This window comes from Halichoerus grypus, chromosome 4 (assembly GCF_964656455.1).
Source record: "Halichoerus grypus chromosome 4, mHalGry1.hap1.1, whole genome shotgun sequence".
Classification (NCBI taxonomy): Eukaryota; Metazoa; Chordata; class Mammalia; order Carnivora; family Phocidae; genus Halichoerus; species Halichoerus grypus.
This window is the reverse complement of record NC_135715.1, coordinates 92337273-92354988: the sequence shown is the minus strand read 5'-3', so window position 1 is coordinate 92354988 and position 17716 is coordinate 92337273. Positions and strand designations below refer to the sequence as shown.

At 47.7% G+C, this 17716-nt stretch overlaps 1 protein-coding gene across 1 annotated transcript in view; it reads right to left on the bottom strand.

The window, feature by feature from the left end:
* Window positions 1-14359, bottom strand: part of TFCP2L1 (transcription factor CP2 like 1) — a 63211-nt gene extending 48852 nt beyond the window's left edge. The window contains exons 1-2 of the mRNA XM_036099020.2: window positions 14198-14359; window positions 10632-10783 (exon numbers count right to left, since the gene is read on the bottom strand). Coding sequence (XP_035954913.1) covers window positions 10632-10783; window positions 14198-14259 — 214 coding nt within the window. The 5' untranslated portion in view covers window positions 14260-14359. The remainder of the gene's footprint in view (window positions 1-10631; window positions 10784-14197) is intronic.
* Window positions 14360-17716: the final 3357 nt, after the last annotated feature.

The window sequence follows — 17716 nt, the reverse complement described above, 5'->3', positions numbered from 1 at the left end:
GAGCCCTGCATGGAGGGTGCGCCCCCTCCTCTTGAGAACAGTGACAAACACGCTATCTTTCAATGGCAATTGTCTCCTTTATCTGTTGGCCTCACAATGCATGAAAAACAAGAAAACCTGCATTTTGAATAGATGTGGACATCCCTGCATCATCAGGCCCCCTTGGGAGCTGGAGGGGTTAGCTGTGAGGGAGGGACAAAGGGTGCTGGGCAGACTGGATTCATAGGCACCATCCTCTGAACCTCTAAAAGCACAGCAGGGCATCTGAGGTGTCTTCTCCAAATTCGTTCTGATTTGGGCCTATTTCATTTATCGTGTTACTGAACTGATGCTGCATTGTTCTCATTTCTGATACAGTGCTTCCAGAATATAGATGGTATTAACATAATTCTTTTTTTAAGATTTTATTCATTTATTTCAGAGAGAGTGCAGGAGGGGAGTGCATGATCCGAGATCATGACCTAAGCCAAAGGCAGATGCTTAACCGACTGAGCCACCCAGGCGCCTCTAACATAATTCTTATGAATATATCATTCCCAGGTCATTGGACGCTCTGGAAGTACACCGTGTAAGTGTTATATGTTAATTAATTGGTCCACTCAAGTTTGACATAACCAGGAGACCTTTGAAACATTAAAAATCATTTCTCTATGCTGTGAGCTAAGAATAATCTGTATTATTCTTACATAATTACAAAAATATTCTTACATAATAATGAATAATCATTATTCATTTCAATAAATGTTCGTTGGTTTGAAAATCAAAGAAACAAACAAAAAAACCCAATCAGCAACCACACCCCCAGCTCACTTACTAGTATTTTTATTAGTTTATTAATTCATAGATGAATCATGAGGAACTGACACTTGGGAAAGTGTTTGTTCCTTTTTTTTTTTTTTAACCTGTGTTATTATGCTGTTTATAAAATTCTTTGCTGATTAAACATTTCTAAATTTTATGTACCCAAAATAAAGTATCCTTGCATGGCGAAAAACAAGCAACAAGTATTTCATTTAATTCTCAAAACAACACCTGAAGTGGGTGTTAGGTCTTCCACAGAAAACACGGGCTGACAACAAGTTCAGTGAGCTGGGAAAGGAGAGAGCCAGAACCGGAACCCGGATACATACAAATTGAAAATTCCCCACTTTTTATCCGCCACCGAGTTTCTAAGAAAGGATCATTAATAGGGTCATCCAAACTGGTGTTACCAAGAAGGGGAAAGACTTTCTTAAATTTAACAACACATGCTTCATGGATAAACTCAAGAATCTGCCTCGTGCTCTTCCTGCTTGCCTAGTGTTCTACAAATGAAGGTTCCATATTCAATCAGTTAAGGTGGGACAATATGATGTAATAGAGGTGGATTCCTCCTTCATTCCTTACATACCAACATGAAGGCCAAAGTGCCAAAGACTTGGAAAAAAAATTTTTTTTAAAAACAGGTGAATAAATTAAAATCCTAAAGTAAAGAAGCTCTTTTCCATATGGGACATGAAGAAATAAACAAAAAGAATCAAGGCAAAATCCAATAACCTGATCCCATAAAAAATTATAAAAACCTACATCGTGTAAAAGAACCAGCAAACAAAGGGCGCCTGGGTGGCTCAGTCGTTAAGCGTCTGCCTTCGGCTCAGGTCATGATCCCAGGGTCCTGGGATCGAGTCCCGCATCGGGCTCCCTGCTCGGCAGGAAGCCTGCTTCTCCCTCTCCCACTCCCCCTGCTTGTGTTCCTGCTCTCGCTATCTCTCTCTCTGTCAAATAAATAAATAAAATCTTAAAAAAAAAAAAAAAGAACAAGCAAACAAATGAAAAATGAATGAAATAAATGAAAACATGGAAAAAAAATTTTTTAAGATTTATTTAAAGATTTGAGAGAGATTGTGTGTATATGCAGGGGGAGGGGCAAAGGGAGAGGGAGAGAGAGAATTTCAAGTACACTCCCTGCTGAGTGTGGAGCCCTACACAGGGCTGCGTCCCTGCACCCCAAGAGCATGACCTGAGCCAAAATCAAGAGTCAGCCACTCGACCTACTGAGACACCCAGGCGCCCCTGGAAAAATACTTCTAACACATCATCCCAACTATGAAGAGAGCCTATATGAATAAACAAGCATAAAAATCCCACCTGGAAAATAGGTATATCACATGAAAAGCAAACAGAATAGTAATAACCAAATAGCATAAAAATTATATATATTCAGGGGCAGCCTGGCTGGCTCAGTCGGTGGAGCATGCGACTCTTGATCTCGGGGTTGTCCATTCAAGCCCCACGTCAGGTACAGAGACTACTTAAAAATAAAATCTTTAAAAAATATATACATATATATTCAATATCACCATGGAAATGAAAATTACAACAGGAATACCTTATACTTTCCCCACTACTTTACGGTTTTTAAGGTTAAAAGGTTTTGGCAAAGGTATGGAAGAATAGACATTCTTCATTCATTCAAAGAAGTCATGTATGCCGGGCATTGAGCTAGAATAGCAGTGAACAAGGTCTTTGCCTTCAAGGACTTCGTATTTCAGGTGTGGTAGGGAGGAGGACTGCATGATACGGCAGGAGGAAATAAACAATTCTTCAATACTTATTGTCCGTAAAAGTACAAGTAAGTACACCTTCACTGCAGGGCAAAACGGCAGGATCTAACAAAATGTTGTACTGGCAATTGTATTTCTAGATATTTATCCTGCAGATATTCTCACTCTTGCTTAAGCATAAGATATGTGTACATGCAAGCTCAGCAGAGTGCCGGGTGTCATTCTGAAAAAAAAAAAAAAAAAAAAAAATGGAAACAAGCCTGCTGTTCCTCAACAGAACAAATTACAGGACACCCATACAATGGACCATAATGGAACTAGTGAAGATTAACTTCTGGTTTTCATTTTTGTAATGTACCCACATAGAAAGACTTATGTTTTGGGGGTGGGGGGAGCAAGTTGCTGAAAATGTATAATGTGATCCCATTTCTCTTAAAAAGAAAGGGCCACGGAGCACCTGGGTGGCTCAGTCGCTTAAGCGTCTGACTGGATTTCAGCTCAGGTCATGATCTCGGCGTCGTGAGACTGAGGCCAAAGCAGGGCTCTGTGCTAAGCGTGGAGCCTGCTTAAGATTCTCCCTCTCCCTCTGCCCCTTCCCTGCCCCACTCGTATGTGTGGACATGTGCACTCTCTCTTAAAAAAAAGGGGGGGGCACACACATTTCTACTGTGCGTCTATATAATTAGACATATGTGGGTTAATGTAGGGCTAAGAAAAAGAAAAATCTGGGAAGTGGAAAACTTTCCAGAGTACAAATTTCTGTGCCGTTTGCATTCTGTTTTATAGTAAGTATGTGCCACTTTTTTACTCAGGAAAAAAAACAAGAAGGGAAAAAAAGCATTAAAAAAAAAAAGAAGTATGGGGCGCCTGGGTGGCTCAGTTGGTTAAGCAACTGCCTTCGGCTCAGGTCATGATCCTGGAGTCCCGGGATCAAGTCCCACATCTGGCTCCCTGCTCGGCGGGGAGTCTGCTTCTCCCTCTGACCCTCCCCCCCCCCATGCTCTCTCTCTCTCTCTCAAATAAATAAATAAAATCTTTAAAAAAAAAAAAAAAAGTAATGTATTTAAGGATCACTTGGCTTACTCAGTTTATATTCCCAAACTTCAAGCTAAAAATTAATCTGGAAAGAAAACGTCAGCTATGGAGAAAGTGTAACAAGTAATCCTTTGCCTCATTCCTTAAATTCAAAGTCACTGATGTAACTGGGGAGAGGGGGCAACGTAACTGTGCTTACCACTTGCCAGACACTTGTTACTTAATTCTCAAGGCCACACACAAATGAAACCATCCCAATTCCACAGGTGAGGAGTCTGAGGCTTCTCAAGATTAAGTGACTTCCCTAGAGTAGAAGCTGGTGAAAAGGCAGCGGCCATCTGTCCTGGTCTGGGAGCAGGAAGACAGGACTGCCCTGCCCTGAGCTCTTATCTCCCTGGCCAATTCCCTCAGGTCACCGTGGGTGGAGAGCATGGGGGGCGGGGGAGCAACTGATTATGGTTTTCTGTTCAAGGAGGCATTTTCTACCCCCCTCCATTCCTTCACAGTTATCTCCCCACTCACCCTCAGAGCTGCATCAGGAGTAGCAGGTGACAGTCACCGCTCCCAGAAATGCCGGGGGGGGGGGGGTCTCCCCTTTCAGAACTCCCATTATCACATCACACCGCTCAACCATTCCCCAGGCTTGCCTAATTGCATGACACAGGAGAGAAAAGCAGATTTCACGTCTCTCAGCCTATCTGTAACATGGGAATAATACCTTTTGAGAGAAGTATTCAAAAGAGAATATCAGAAAGTGTAAATTCTACAGTGCCAAACAAAGGATCACACTAAAGGCTGAGGTCCTTGTGCAAAGCTTTACTTGGCTGAGGATCCAAGCAAAGTAATCCTCCATAAAACAGCTCACATCATTTAGGGAGGGGTCCAATGCCTTTTGAAATCACAAAGTTTAAGACAGGATTTTAACAACCTGTGTAGGAAATGTCTCCTCCAGGTTATGTCCATTATCTGGCTGTACAGTGAATGAAGAATGGAAAAGTTCAGCAGGCCTTCTTGGCTTTAATCTGTTCCAAAGTTACCACCCTGCAGTTCCAAAAGGTGCAATTCTTAGTTCTAGAACCAACCCTGTGTTAATCTTTGAATTAGGGAAAGGGTAAAAATATAAATTTCGAAGTCCCAATTTGATAACCTTGTTAACTTCCAAAACAGAATTAGGGTAGGGGTAGGGGAAAAAAAAAAATCTATCTATCTATCTATCTATATATGTACATATATATAGCATTAAGGTAAACAAGTGTCTACTTTATTATTAATAATGGCCAATATGTGAGTGCTTCCTATGTGCCAGGCACTGAGAGGGTAAGTGACTTGCCCAGGTGGCTGCCCAACAGCTCAGCCTCAGCAAGGCAGCTGGGGAACTTGGCCAGCTGGTCTACCGCTCGAACTGTATCATTCACACTCTTTGTGTTCCCCGAGCCTTAGCCATCCTAAACCACTCAGGGTTCTGGGACAGACAGTGTGCTTAAATACAGCCCCATCCCACCCCTGCACACACACACACTTCATTCTTGCCTTTGCTTATGGCTTTTCTTTCTTCTCGCTAAGCCATTCTCTCCTTCCAAAGGACAGGAAGTTTCATTCCATGAATGAATGAAAGTAAGATTCCTGTAAGAATGCATTACTATATTTAAGATTCAAGAGTTCTACAGAAGGGCCATTCTTGCAAAGCTGTTCCTTATCTCCAAGCCAGAATTCCCACAGATATTGCCTGGGGTTCTCTTTCCACTCTTCTCCCTGACTCCTCCCCCACGGCACACTTCTACCCCTTCCTTCTCGCTCCAACCTTCAGGAAAGATCTGGCCAGTGACAGAAAGGTTGATCTGGGACGTTGCAGACCTCCATGCAACAGCTGGCCACCCATTCCTTAGGACTCCATGTCAGAAGGAGAGGACGTAATTTGTTTTACGAATTGTTTTCACCATATATAACAACAGCCACTGGGCTTGGTGATAAGACACCACAGGTAACACACGGGCTTGACACTGCACTGAGAAGGGAACATCTGACGGTTTCAAGGTCTTACAGACGGAACATCCCCTCACGTTTCCAGAGAACTTTAAAAACACCATTACAAGGAAGAGGATATGGCATGGCCTCACAGAAATAGTGTAACAGACATCACAGCGCCAATGCAATAAACGTCAAATACTATTAACAGCTAACTCTTCAATTAACCAAAAAAGGTTTTGACTGATGTGTCAAAACTATTGTTTTTAACTAAATCAATGACTGTTCGTCATATGACATGGAAGTAGAGGCTACTTTAAATAAGATATGCTGAAGAAGATAATTCAGTTCAGCATTATTAATAACAGCAACAAAAAGGGAGGAGAGAAAAAATAAAATGGAAATAAAATAAGTCATGCCTATTGTTTAATTTTCTGAATATCTATACAGCACCTACTTCAGTGTCAACACACCAAGCTTAGTACAATGTTTAAAAAAAGACAGATGTGGCTCTGCCCTCATAGAGTTTCCATTCTATTATGGGAGACAGACATTAAAATAATTACATTGTGGGCGCCTGGGTGGCTCAGTCATTAAGCGTCCGCCTTCGGCTCGGGTCATGATCCCAGGGTCCTGGGATCGAGCCCCGCATCGGGCTCTCTGCTCTGCGGGAAGCCTGCTTCTCCCTCTCCCACTCCCCCTGCTTGTGTTCCCTCTCTCGCTGTCTCTCTCTGTCAAATAAACAGAATCTTTAAAAAAAATTAAAATAAAATAATTACATTGTGTATTTTCTTCCAGCAGTTATGCCACTATGCTCTCCTAAATAACAAAAAGAATAGCGAAATAATATGCAGACATTTTAAATGACCGTAAAAAGGTTTTAATAATGACAGAAAATGAGGCACCTCGGTGGCTCAGTTGGTTAAGCGGCCGGCTGCCTTCAGATCAAGTCATGATCCCATGATCCCAGGCTCCTGGGATGGAGCCCCGAGGCTGGTTCCCTGCTCAGCCGGGAGTCTGTTTCTCCCTCTTCCTCTGCCCCCTCCCTTTTCCCCCCCTCTCCTCATGCCCTCTCTCTCTCCCTCTCTCTCAAATAAATAAAATCTTAAAAAAAAAAAATAAATAATGACAGAAAATGTTATTACAAGAATAGTATTTAATAAAATCATAAAACAGGGGCGCCTGGGTGGCTCAGTCGTTAAGCGTCTGCCTTGGGCTCAGGTCATGATCCCAGGGTCCTGGGATCGAGCCCCGCATCGGGCTCCCTGCTCCGCGGGAGGCCTGCTTCTCCCTCTCCCACTCCCTCTGCTTGTGTTCCCTCTCTCACTGTGTCTCTCTCTGTCAAATAAATAAATCTTTAAAAAAAAAAAAAATCATGAAACAATTTCAACATTTTTTTTTTAAAGATTTTATTTATTTATTTGAGAGAGAGAGAATGAGAGAGAACACATGAGAGGGGGGAGGGTCAGAGGCAGAAGCAGACTCCCTGCCGAGCAGGGAGCCCGATGCGGGACTCGATCCAGGGACTCCAGGATCATGACCTGAGCCGAAGGCAGTCGCTTAACCAACTGAGCCACCCAGGCGCCCAATCATGAAACAATTTCATGAAGTATATGATCTCATCGATGTAAAGAAAAAGGTATACAAAGGAGGTTCAGTGATTATAAAATCCATCTATAAGAATATATGACTGAGATTACTAAGAAAAATGATGAAAGGAACTCCTACACTTGAATAGGGAAACAATTTCCAAGCCACAATGAATAGCTCAATGTGAAATGGGGCAAGAATCAATGAATCTCAGGGCTAGCTACGGGACAAATACCTCTACAAGGGTCTGTTTCTGGACTAATACTCTAGAATACAGCTTTTTTAATGTTCCAAAGTGGTATTTTAAGCCAGTGAGAAAAGGATAAACTAGGCAATAGCTAGTAGGTTGACTATTTAGAAAAATAAACAAAGTTAGACCTTTATATCACATCATAAATTCCAAATGCAATGTGACAGTATAAATCTCACTGGTAAAGCTGAAATAATATATATATAATGTAATAATAATTCAAAACATCACTAAATACCTAATTATTAAGTTTCATAAAAACATTCCAAATGCATTTCAGTGTTAAAATTTAGAAACCATGAAATGAAATTTAGGAAACTACTATGTGATTTTGGGGTGGGGAGGCATTCTTAGAATAGAAGAAAAACTATTCTCAAAGACTGTAGGATTTTACAATAGACATTTCAAATAAATTTTTACACAGAAAAAAATAAACATGACATAGATCCCACAGCATGAATATAGTTATCACAAAAGAAATATAGTTAAATGGCCAGCAACCAACAAGGAAAAATATTTGCAACGTATAACAACTAAAAGCTCGCTACTTTTCATATATGGTGTGTTTTTTTGTTTTTTTTTTAAGATTTTATTTATTCATCTGAGAGAGAGAATGAGAGACAGAGAGCATGAGAGGGAGGAGGGTCAGAGGGAGAAGCAGACTCCCCGCTGAGCAGGGAGCCCGATGCGGGACTCGATCCCGGAACTCCAGGATCATGACCTGAGCCGAAGGCAGTTGCTTAACCAACTGAGCCACCCAGGCGCCCCTATATGGTGTGCTCTTACAATCAACAAGATAAAAGAAAGATATAAACATCCCAATAGAAAAATGTGCAAAGAACATGAACATAATTGGTGGAGAAATTTAAAAGACTGAGAAACCTGTTTTATAATATTCTACCATATTGGTTGATACATGCTAGTTTACGATAACCACAGTGATAGAAACGCTGCTTTAAGTTCTATGTTTCACTACTCAGATGAAAAGACACAATGTCCAATATTGGAAAAGGCTAGCATATGAGATGGGGCATTCTGCTGAGAAGGCAATTTGGTAAAAATGAGTCAAAAGCCTTATTCAAATCCTTCAGTCCAGTAATCCTACTTCAAAGGTAATTTATTATTATTTTTTAAAAAACATTTTACACAAAGACAACAACTCAGGGCTAAGTGTCCCTCCCATGAAACTGATGAAAGCCACAGACCTATAACACGTAATACTATGCACCCATTACAAAAATTTAAGTTCTCAAAGCATTTTGAGTGAAATGAGAAAAGCTCATAAATCTAATAAATGAAAAGAAGACATACATCTGGAGCAGGATCAGTTCTAAAAGACACATACACAAAATATGTGTGGAAATCAGGCTAGCAGTGGTCCTCAGGTGAAATTAGAAGAGATTTCAATTTTTTTTTCTTCTCATCTTCTTCCTTATACGTGTCTAAATCATCCAAATTTTCTATAATGAGCATGTTACTTTAATAATCAGGAAAATGCAACTTAAAAAAAATATCTAAAGTAAATACACCAAACTAACACAGGATGGTAACACCATAAGGCAACTCTTTTCCCCTGTTTCAACTTTTCTATACTGAGCCAAGGAGAAACTCTTAAAAAGGCCTAGCATGTGGACTGTCAAACATGGTCCAAAGTTGGCTGATTACGGGGGGGGGGGGGGGGGGGGGGTGGGGGGGGGTGGAGGGAAGGGGTGGGTGGGAAGGCCTTGCAGAGGAGGCGGGGGCAGGAGGTGGGTGGCCGGTGCACCCTCAGGGTCCCCCTCAGTGTCCCGGGCCAGCCACGGAGCCCCAGACCACGCACTTACTCCTCAGCACCGCAGGACGGAGCTAGGAACAAGACCAGCCTCGGAGCTCAGTGCTCTGTGAACATCAGCCAATCTCTTCAGGCTACCTTTAGGCAAAAAAGCAGAGGCCCAGAGAGGAAAGCAAAGCTCTGCAAGCTGGGAGCATGTGACCCTCTCTGAACGAGAAAGAAAACGGCCCACTCCACAGACAAGCACAGAGGCACAGAGGTACCCCCTCCACAGGGCCTGAGTCAGGCGCCCTGCCGCTAACCGAGCTTGGGCTTGGCAACCAGCGGAGGCCACAGAGCTACCCGCAGGGAGCATCGTGCCCTTCCATGGGCCACGTCAACCACAGCAGGGGGCTGCTTCCATCCCCAGGCCGACGCAGAGCCACCTGCTAACTCGGAGGTGGCAAGCCAGCAGACGACAAGCCTGGTGATCGGGCTGGATTCCCACCCCCCGGGGGCTCTCCAAATTAAGGCCTCCAAGTTCTACAGAACCGATGAAGCCCCGGGAAGACCAACTGCTTCCACACGGCAGCTCCCCTGCAACTCAGTGCCACCCCAGAGCGCACGGCGTTCCCCTGCCCCTCTGCTCTGCCCGTCTAAAAACCCGGGGGACAATTAAGCCACTTGATGCCAGGGTGTCTACAAGGTGACCCAGGAAGGAAGTGCAATAAACACATACACACGATCACACAGAAACCACAAAAAGCGCCATCTGTTAGGACACTGATCCACGTGTCCTGATAAAGGGAAGCAGCAACTGAACAGCCATTATCATACCAGGCACTTTAAACGAGTGCATTCTTTCAAATGTCGCAAAATTACACTTCTCAGTTTACACAGGCCAACACGGAGGCACAGAGAAAAGGAAAGGCAGCTCAAAGTCACGGCGTGAGGAAGTGCTAGAGTGCCGATTCAAACGGCAAAGCCCGTGCCACCTGCCTGAGGACACGGCGGGCGGTCCTGTCGCCACCGCCACACGCGTGGAAACCAGCCCCCGGTGCTGCGTGAGGACGGGGCCGGCCTTCCCACCACTGCAGTTCCACAAGGGACCGCAGACCTCGTATACCTAAGGTGCTCAGTCTATGTCCAGGAAAGGACACCGGTCACGGTCACAGTAAACAGCAGCCCTAACGACGGCTGCTGATCACTGAGCCCCCGCCCCGTCGGGGCCCGTGCAAGAACTGTTGCCTCCCTTACCCACGGCTGTCTGAGCAACTCTAGAGCTGATGCGCCCACTTTTCAGACGGAGACGCGGAGGCTCAGGGAGGTCTCAGCGCTGGGAAATGGAATCTCCCTGACACGGCAGTCTCCTTCCCAGCCGGCCCCACTGTGACCAGGTAAGGAAGCCCAAACGCGTCCTCCGGGTCCGCTCCCCACTCCTGCTGGGAGGTCTTCCCGGCCACCCGGGCCCGCCCCCGCCCCGCGTGGCGGCCGCTACCTTGGTTGAGATAGGTCAGAGTCTCTTCGTGCAGCTTCACGGCGGGCGACGTGGCCGCGCACAGCACGTACTGCAGGGGCGGCAGGCGGGCTTCGTTCTCGGGGGACAGCTGGGGCTCCTCTTGCTTGAAGATGGGCAGAGCGAGCACGTCACTGCAACACACAGGAGGGGGCAGTCAGGCGCCCAGTGGCAAGGACGGAGCGCAGTTGCAGAAGCGGGTCCTGACCAGGGAGGGGCATCAAGGGCAACACAGCCAAACCCGGGGCAGTGTGCTGGGGCGGGTGCATCCCAGACCCACACGTCACGGGTCCTCCAAGAGGCTCGTTTCAAACCCAGCCAACCAATCCTTGAGGAGTCTGTTTTTCACTCAATGGCCCTCCAGAGAGTTACTGAATCAAATCATGGAGGCAAAAATACCAAGTTATCTAATATCTACAAATTACAGAAATCTCCGTGACAAGGGGACCGGCAGCAATGGAGCGAACTTTAAATGCCGCATGGTTTCCATCCACTAGAGATGCCTCATTATGTAGTCTTGCTCTTAGCCTAAGAATCTGAACAAAAAATTTCATTTTTTTTTTTTTTAAGTTAACTATTCTACTCCTTGGTAGCTTCTCAGACCAATTCAACCCTGTCCTCAGGGATCTGTAAACTATGCAAATGGAACTGCATTTCACTCATCCAGGCTGTGACAGCCCACCACCCCCAATCTTCAAATAAAAATGGACAGCTGGCCCATAATCCTGATTTTAAGGGTCAACACTAATATCTCCTAAAGGCAAAACGAGAAGGAAAGACCTCAGTTTTAATTCCATTTTCTTATTCAAATGCAAAATATCAAGATGCTCAGAGATACTTTTCCTCCACCTCTGAACAAAACTCCCCGCCATATCCAAAAAAAAAAAAAAAAAAAGCCTCACATCAGCCTAGGACTTGTCTCTAGATATACTTTTTAAATGCCCTCGCAAGGGAAAAAGAAATTCTTGAGAATATGAATGACCTGTGAACAGGAGAGGCTTTAAGACCTCTAAATTACAAGCTGCCTAGAAACAGGCGCCCCCAAAGTGCTGTGTCCTTATCTTGATAACCCTCCTCCCTCTGAGTGTCCCGAGTTATGAATCAGATTCACCGACCCCACTTCACTATATAAACAGCAGTCACCGGTACAATCTCTTCCTCGTACAACACAATAAACCAGTAGTCTCTAAAACACAAACCCGGCACACACCCCAGCAATCCCAAACAATTCTCAGAAGTTAAAGTCTGGATTGGAGCACACCTGGAAGCTCTCCTGTGTGGGGGCTGCCCCTGCCACCATCCCCAGCCCAAAGACAGGAGCAGTGCTGTCTTGGCTACCCCCACACCGCCCCTTCCTTTTGCCACCCTGGTGCACACTCCCAGCCCAAGTGGTTATCTAGGAACACAGGAGAAGCAAGCAGGCCTGCTCACCTGGGGATTGCATAATTTCATGTTTGCCCAGACCGTGTTAAGTTAATAATCCATGGGCTGCTGCCTTTAAATTAAAAAAAAAAAAAAAAAAAGAAATGAAAAGAAAAGTAGGGGTGGTAAGAATCATCACTCAACAGTAATTTGTTTCAAGCTTGGCATCCTTATTTGCCAAGGAATAAAAGTCACGAGAACATCAAACAGAAAAAGGGAAGAAAGGAGTAAAGGCCACTACCTTCGTAAGGTCAGACAACTTGCAGAGGTTCTGCAGAGTAAGGAGATGACCAAAAATAAAATATATAAACCAAGGAAAAGGACGAGACTCTCACTCTAGAGTTGGGGGAACCAGTGGCATATTCTCTGACCCTCATTTTGGCCTTCACTGAGGTCAGCCTCTAAAAGGGTGAAAATCCCAGTTTCCAAGACATGAAATTAAAAAAAAAAATTTTTTTAAACAGCATGGACCAAATGCTTCCTTATCCACGGTCCCTAAATGACCCCAGAAACCAATATGGCTTTCTGGCACCTTTCACCCCAATTCCCACCCCACCTCCCAACCCCTAAACAATACCAAAATCCTAAAAAGGTATCTAAGGAATTCCATAGACCAATTTCCATTTCAGAAGCAGAAGCACCTCCCATACAAGGGGAGAACTATTTCCTAATGGGATGACATTTTAAGTATCCAGGAAGTTTTACATACACTCACATTCCACTCAAGGTCACCTTCACACTCATTTTTTTAAGATATGGCAACATATTTAATGGCCACAAACTAAAATTTAGGCAAAACCACAACCATAACCCATCACACAGTACAATAAAAGCGGACTCCATTGTAGCATTTTATGCAGGTGAATGGACACAATTTTCTGCAGACACTAACATCTGCCCCGTGGACTTCTGACATCCCCCAGAGCAGCTTCCCTCTGGTGACATTTCCATGGTCTGTAAGGAAGGCCATCATTCCTTAATTAAGATGTGAGACTTTGGCCGCCTCCCACTACTCAGGCCCATGAATAAAAGACAGAGGACACATCAGTTAAACCCAATCACTTCTTTGCTTCTGGAACGGGGATGTCTTCAGAGAGGACTAGTGGACACATACTTTTCAGAAGCCAGGATTTCCAAATAACGTGTACTGCTAAATCTGAGTGGGAACTTCTTGGGAGGGAAGAAAAAAAAAAAGGGCACTCAGAATGGCTCTCACTTCGGGGCTGTCGGCACCAGCGATTTCTTCCACCTCAATTCACTTTCTCTGAGCCCATACCAAATGCCCTTTGGGTTAAATTAGGCACATTTCATAAACTGTGACTAGGATGGAAATAAAGACAGGCTAAAGCTGGTTCAGGCGAGTTCAGTAAATGAAATGACTGCCCATTAGTGCCCAGCCAGCTGCAGAACAGGGAAAAACAATCCTCCAGGAACTGAAGCTAACGGGGCTCCTTGACTTCCTTAAAGGGGATAGGAGAGAACTTTGAAAAACAAGCCGGACTTACTTTTCCCTTTGAAGAGCACTAGTCAAGTCCCTGCAGAAGAAGAAAGATTTCCATCAAGGGCAATAAACGTGCAGACCGCAGGCCAATACACGCAAGACCACCTGGAGGGAGGGGGCAACCAGTCCCTGAGCCCCCGCCCGCGGGGCCGCGAGAATGAAGCGCAGGGTCGGCCCTCGCCACTCACGCGCCCCTCCCGGCCCGCCCAAGGACACCGGAGAGGGCGCGAGGCTCGGAGAGGGACCCGGGCAGAGAGGGGCAAAGAGCAGGGGGCGAGACTTCCCCACGACGGGCACCGGACTGATGGCAGGAAGTTTCCTCTGCTCCGACGCGAGCTGGGAGAGGAGGGACGGGAGAGGCGGACCGACCGGGAGGCGCGGCCAGCAGGTGTGTGCTCCGCGCCCGCCAGGGTCGTCAAGGGAGGACGGGTCCCGCCGGAGTCCGTCCCCAGGCGGGACTCTGGGCGATGTCCCTCCCAGTCCCCAAAGGGCGGACAGCCGGGGGGGCTGGGGGAGGCCAGGGCGCAGCGAGGGCGCTCGGGACCCGGGACCCTGCGGCTCCCGACCCGCCCCGGGACGCCCGACGGCGCGGCGCCCCGTCCAGCCGGGGCGGCGCGGCCCTTACCGCAGGTAGCTGCCGGAGTTGTGCTGGTTGTAGTGCTCGGGCTGCGTGTGCCAGAACAGCATGGCTGCAGCTCCGCGGCCACCGCGCCCCAGGCGTGGCAGCGAAGCAGCGGCGGGCCGCGCCGAACTCGCCCGGTCCCCTGGAAGCCGCACTCCCAACCCGCAGTGCCGGCCAGCCCGGCGCATTTATGGACGGCCCGGGGGCGGGGCCACGGCCGGACCCGCCCCCCCTCGGGCCGCGCGGCGGGGCGGAGGCCTCCGGAGGCCGCGCACCTGGCCGACCCGCTCGGGCGCGCCCTTCCCGGGAGCGAGCGCGCCTCGGGGCTGCGGGACAGGAGGGGGCGGTGCGGCCTCGGACTGGGGCTGAGGCCCGGCCTCCTCTCTCGCCCCCGAGGGTGGGGCCCAGGGGACCCTCACCGCCGCCCCGACGACCTCCCGCGTTTCTCCCGCGCGCCGCCCTCGACTCTGCTGCGCCCAGGGCGGGTCCCCACAGTGGCACCGCGGCTGGGGAGAGGCTGCCCTGAGCTTGGACATTAGGGGCCCCGGACCAGACACTCTCCGCCCCCTTACCTTGCTCTTGTTTTTTAATTTCACTTTACACTCTCTGAAATCGCGGTACTTTTTACTTTTGTTCATTGATTGTCTTTTCCACTAGAATGTAAGCTGCAAGAGGGCAAGGCTTGGACTCCAATTCATCGTGTTTTCCCACTGCCTACAAAAGTGCTTGAGACAGTAAGTGCTCTCCATAAATATTTGTTGAATAAATATGAAAAAAAGGAGTGCATCGAGGGGGTAATCAGAGAAGGCTTCCTGAAGGAGGTGACATTGAGCTGAGGCCTTACAGACATGGAGGAAGCATCTCTGAACATCTGGAGGGAAAGTGGGTTCAGGCCCTAGTAATTGCCAAGGCAGACCAACTTTAGCACAGCTGGGGCTGGGTGACCAAGGGGATAAGGAAATAAGGTGAGAGAGGTGGACAGGGCAGATCACAGAGGGCCTGGCAGGGCCTGGCATGGAGCTGGGATTTCTCAGTGTGTTTTCAGAAGAGGCGGTGAATATGTGATTTGCCTTTTGGAAAGATCAGTCTGGAAGAAGTGTAGACAGTGGATCATGGCGGGGGGGAGGGGATCAGTAAGGAGAGCGTGGAGGTCATAGAGCCATGACTCACACCCAAGTGATATCCCCCACTACATGGCACAGTGCCTGGCACAGAAGAGCTGGATGTTCTGTCTCTGAGTGTTGATGGAATGGAATGAAGTCCCATGAAGCCCCAGACCTGAAACTCCAGCTCCCCCAAGCGTGGCTGTGGGTAGAACCCTCCCTCACTCAGCTCTGGCTCTCGCAGCAACCCTTCCTCCAGCACGGGTCATAGCTGGCAAGGCACTTCCTCGTAGCGGCTCTCAGGGACTACTAGCTCCCCACTGCTCTCCTACCCCATGAGGAAAACAGAAACGTGTCATCCCAATGCCCCTGCAAGGAAGGACTTACTGTGCGAGCCACGAGGAGTGCTGTAAGTAGAGAGCCCTCCACCCTCAGCCCCTTCAGGGCCAGGCTTTGCTGCAGAGAGCCTTCTCGCACAAGGTCACACCCAGGGAGGGAGGTCCACATCCCAATGCCTATTGAGACAGGAGACTGAAAGTCTGGAGTCTCTGCTGATTGGCTCTTTTGGTCCTAGGACTCCCAGAGAGGCCAGTCAAATGTGTCATGGGTTCCTCCCATGGGCGCTTCCTCAGTCCACTCCTGCTTCCTTCCCATCCCTTGCACAGGGGTGTTAATCTCAAGGAAACTTCCTTATAAACATCCTGAACGCTAAGCTCCGTCTCAGGGTCCATGACAAGCGCAGCATCTAAGTGGGAGGCTCTCTGGGGTAGTGTGCAAAGAGCACACCCTTAGCGGATCCCGTCACTGGACAGATACCCCCAGAGCACCTGCCGTGTGCCAGACATGGCGCTGGGTGTGAACTGGTGCTCTAACTGGAGAGGCCGGGGGAGCAACAGCAGAGGCTGCTCTAGGAGTAGGAGGGAGGGTTGTGGAGCTCTGGAAAGCCCCCCGGGGAAAGTGATGTCCCCTGACAGATGGGTAAGTGGAAGTTAGGCCAATCTGTGAAGCGGGGCTTGGAGGAGGGTCTCCAGCAGCACACACAGCATGTGCCAAAGCCCGGAGGAAAGGCTCTGGTCGTGGGAAACAGGTGACAGCATCTCAGACCTGGGTTTTCCACCTGCCTCTGTCAGGATCTGTGGCCCTGGGTGGAGTAAACTGACTGCGTGCTGCTTCTCTCATCAGGAGGGCCCTGTGACTTGCTTTGACCATAGAATGCGGTGGAAATGATGCTGGCCCTGTTCCAGGCTGGCCCCAAGGAGGCCGGGCAGCTTTCTGCGTCTGCTTTCCTGGAGTTCTGGAGCACCCTGGAGAGCGTAGATCAAAGCCCAGCCAGCCCCCAACCATTCCAGCCCCCAGGCCATCTCAGATTCGGCTATGGATCTGCTCCAGCAGGCGCCACCACAGAATGAATTTGAGCCCTGCCACCGGGCCCTGCCCAAAATGCAGACTTGATGCCCAAAATGCAGACTTGAGAGCCCGTGCTCTTCGGCCACCATTAATTCCTATCCTAAGGCCCTGCATTCCTTTCTGGGAACAAGGTTGGGCAAATGTGCTGGGATCCAGATGTGTGTCAGCTCCTGAGTAGTAGCCCAGGGCCCCCCAGGGTCCTCAAAGGACCACACCCTCTTGGCCATGCCACAAGGGTGTCCAGCTGCTCTTCGAGGAGGTCACCATGAAGAATCTGGGGCCTGATGCCCGGGGGGATGGTTTCCACGAATGAACAGGAGTTTAAGGATGGCCAAAGTAGGCGGGGAGATATCCTAGCCGGAGGGAAAAGTGTATAATTATGTTTATCCCGGTATTGTTTATAATGGTAAAAATTGGAGACAAACGAAATGTCCCATCAGGAGGAGGCTAGATACATCATCTGCAGCCTGTTCACATGATGGAATTCTCTACAAGCTTGAAAATGAATTAGAGCTCCGTGGATGATGCTCACAAGCATACGGTAAGGCAAAGAGAAACAAGATGTAGATTACATATTGTATAGTATGCTTTATCAGGGTTAGCGACATGCAGAATAACACTAGCTATCGTACAGGAGTCTACCTATGTGGCTGGGAAGTGATAAATATAATTCTCAGAGCAAAGCTTACCTCTGGGGAGGAGGGCTCACGTAGGGGCTCACACAGGGGCCTTCAACTGTAGGCCATTACCATGAGTGGCCATTAGAACATTCTTTATATATTCTGGCAATTGGATATATTTCATTAATAGATTCATTTTTTAAAAAGATTTTATTTATTTAGTTGAGAGAGAGAGCATGAGCAGGGGGAGGGGTAGAGGGAGAAGCAGACTCCCTGCTGAGGAGGGAGCAGAGCCCGATGCCGGATGCCAGGGTCGATCCCAGGACCCTGAGATCATGACCTGAGCCGAAAGCAGACACTTAACCAACTGAGCCACCCAGGCGCCCCTCGTT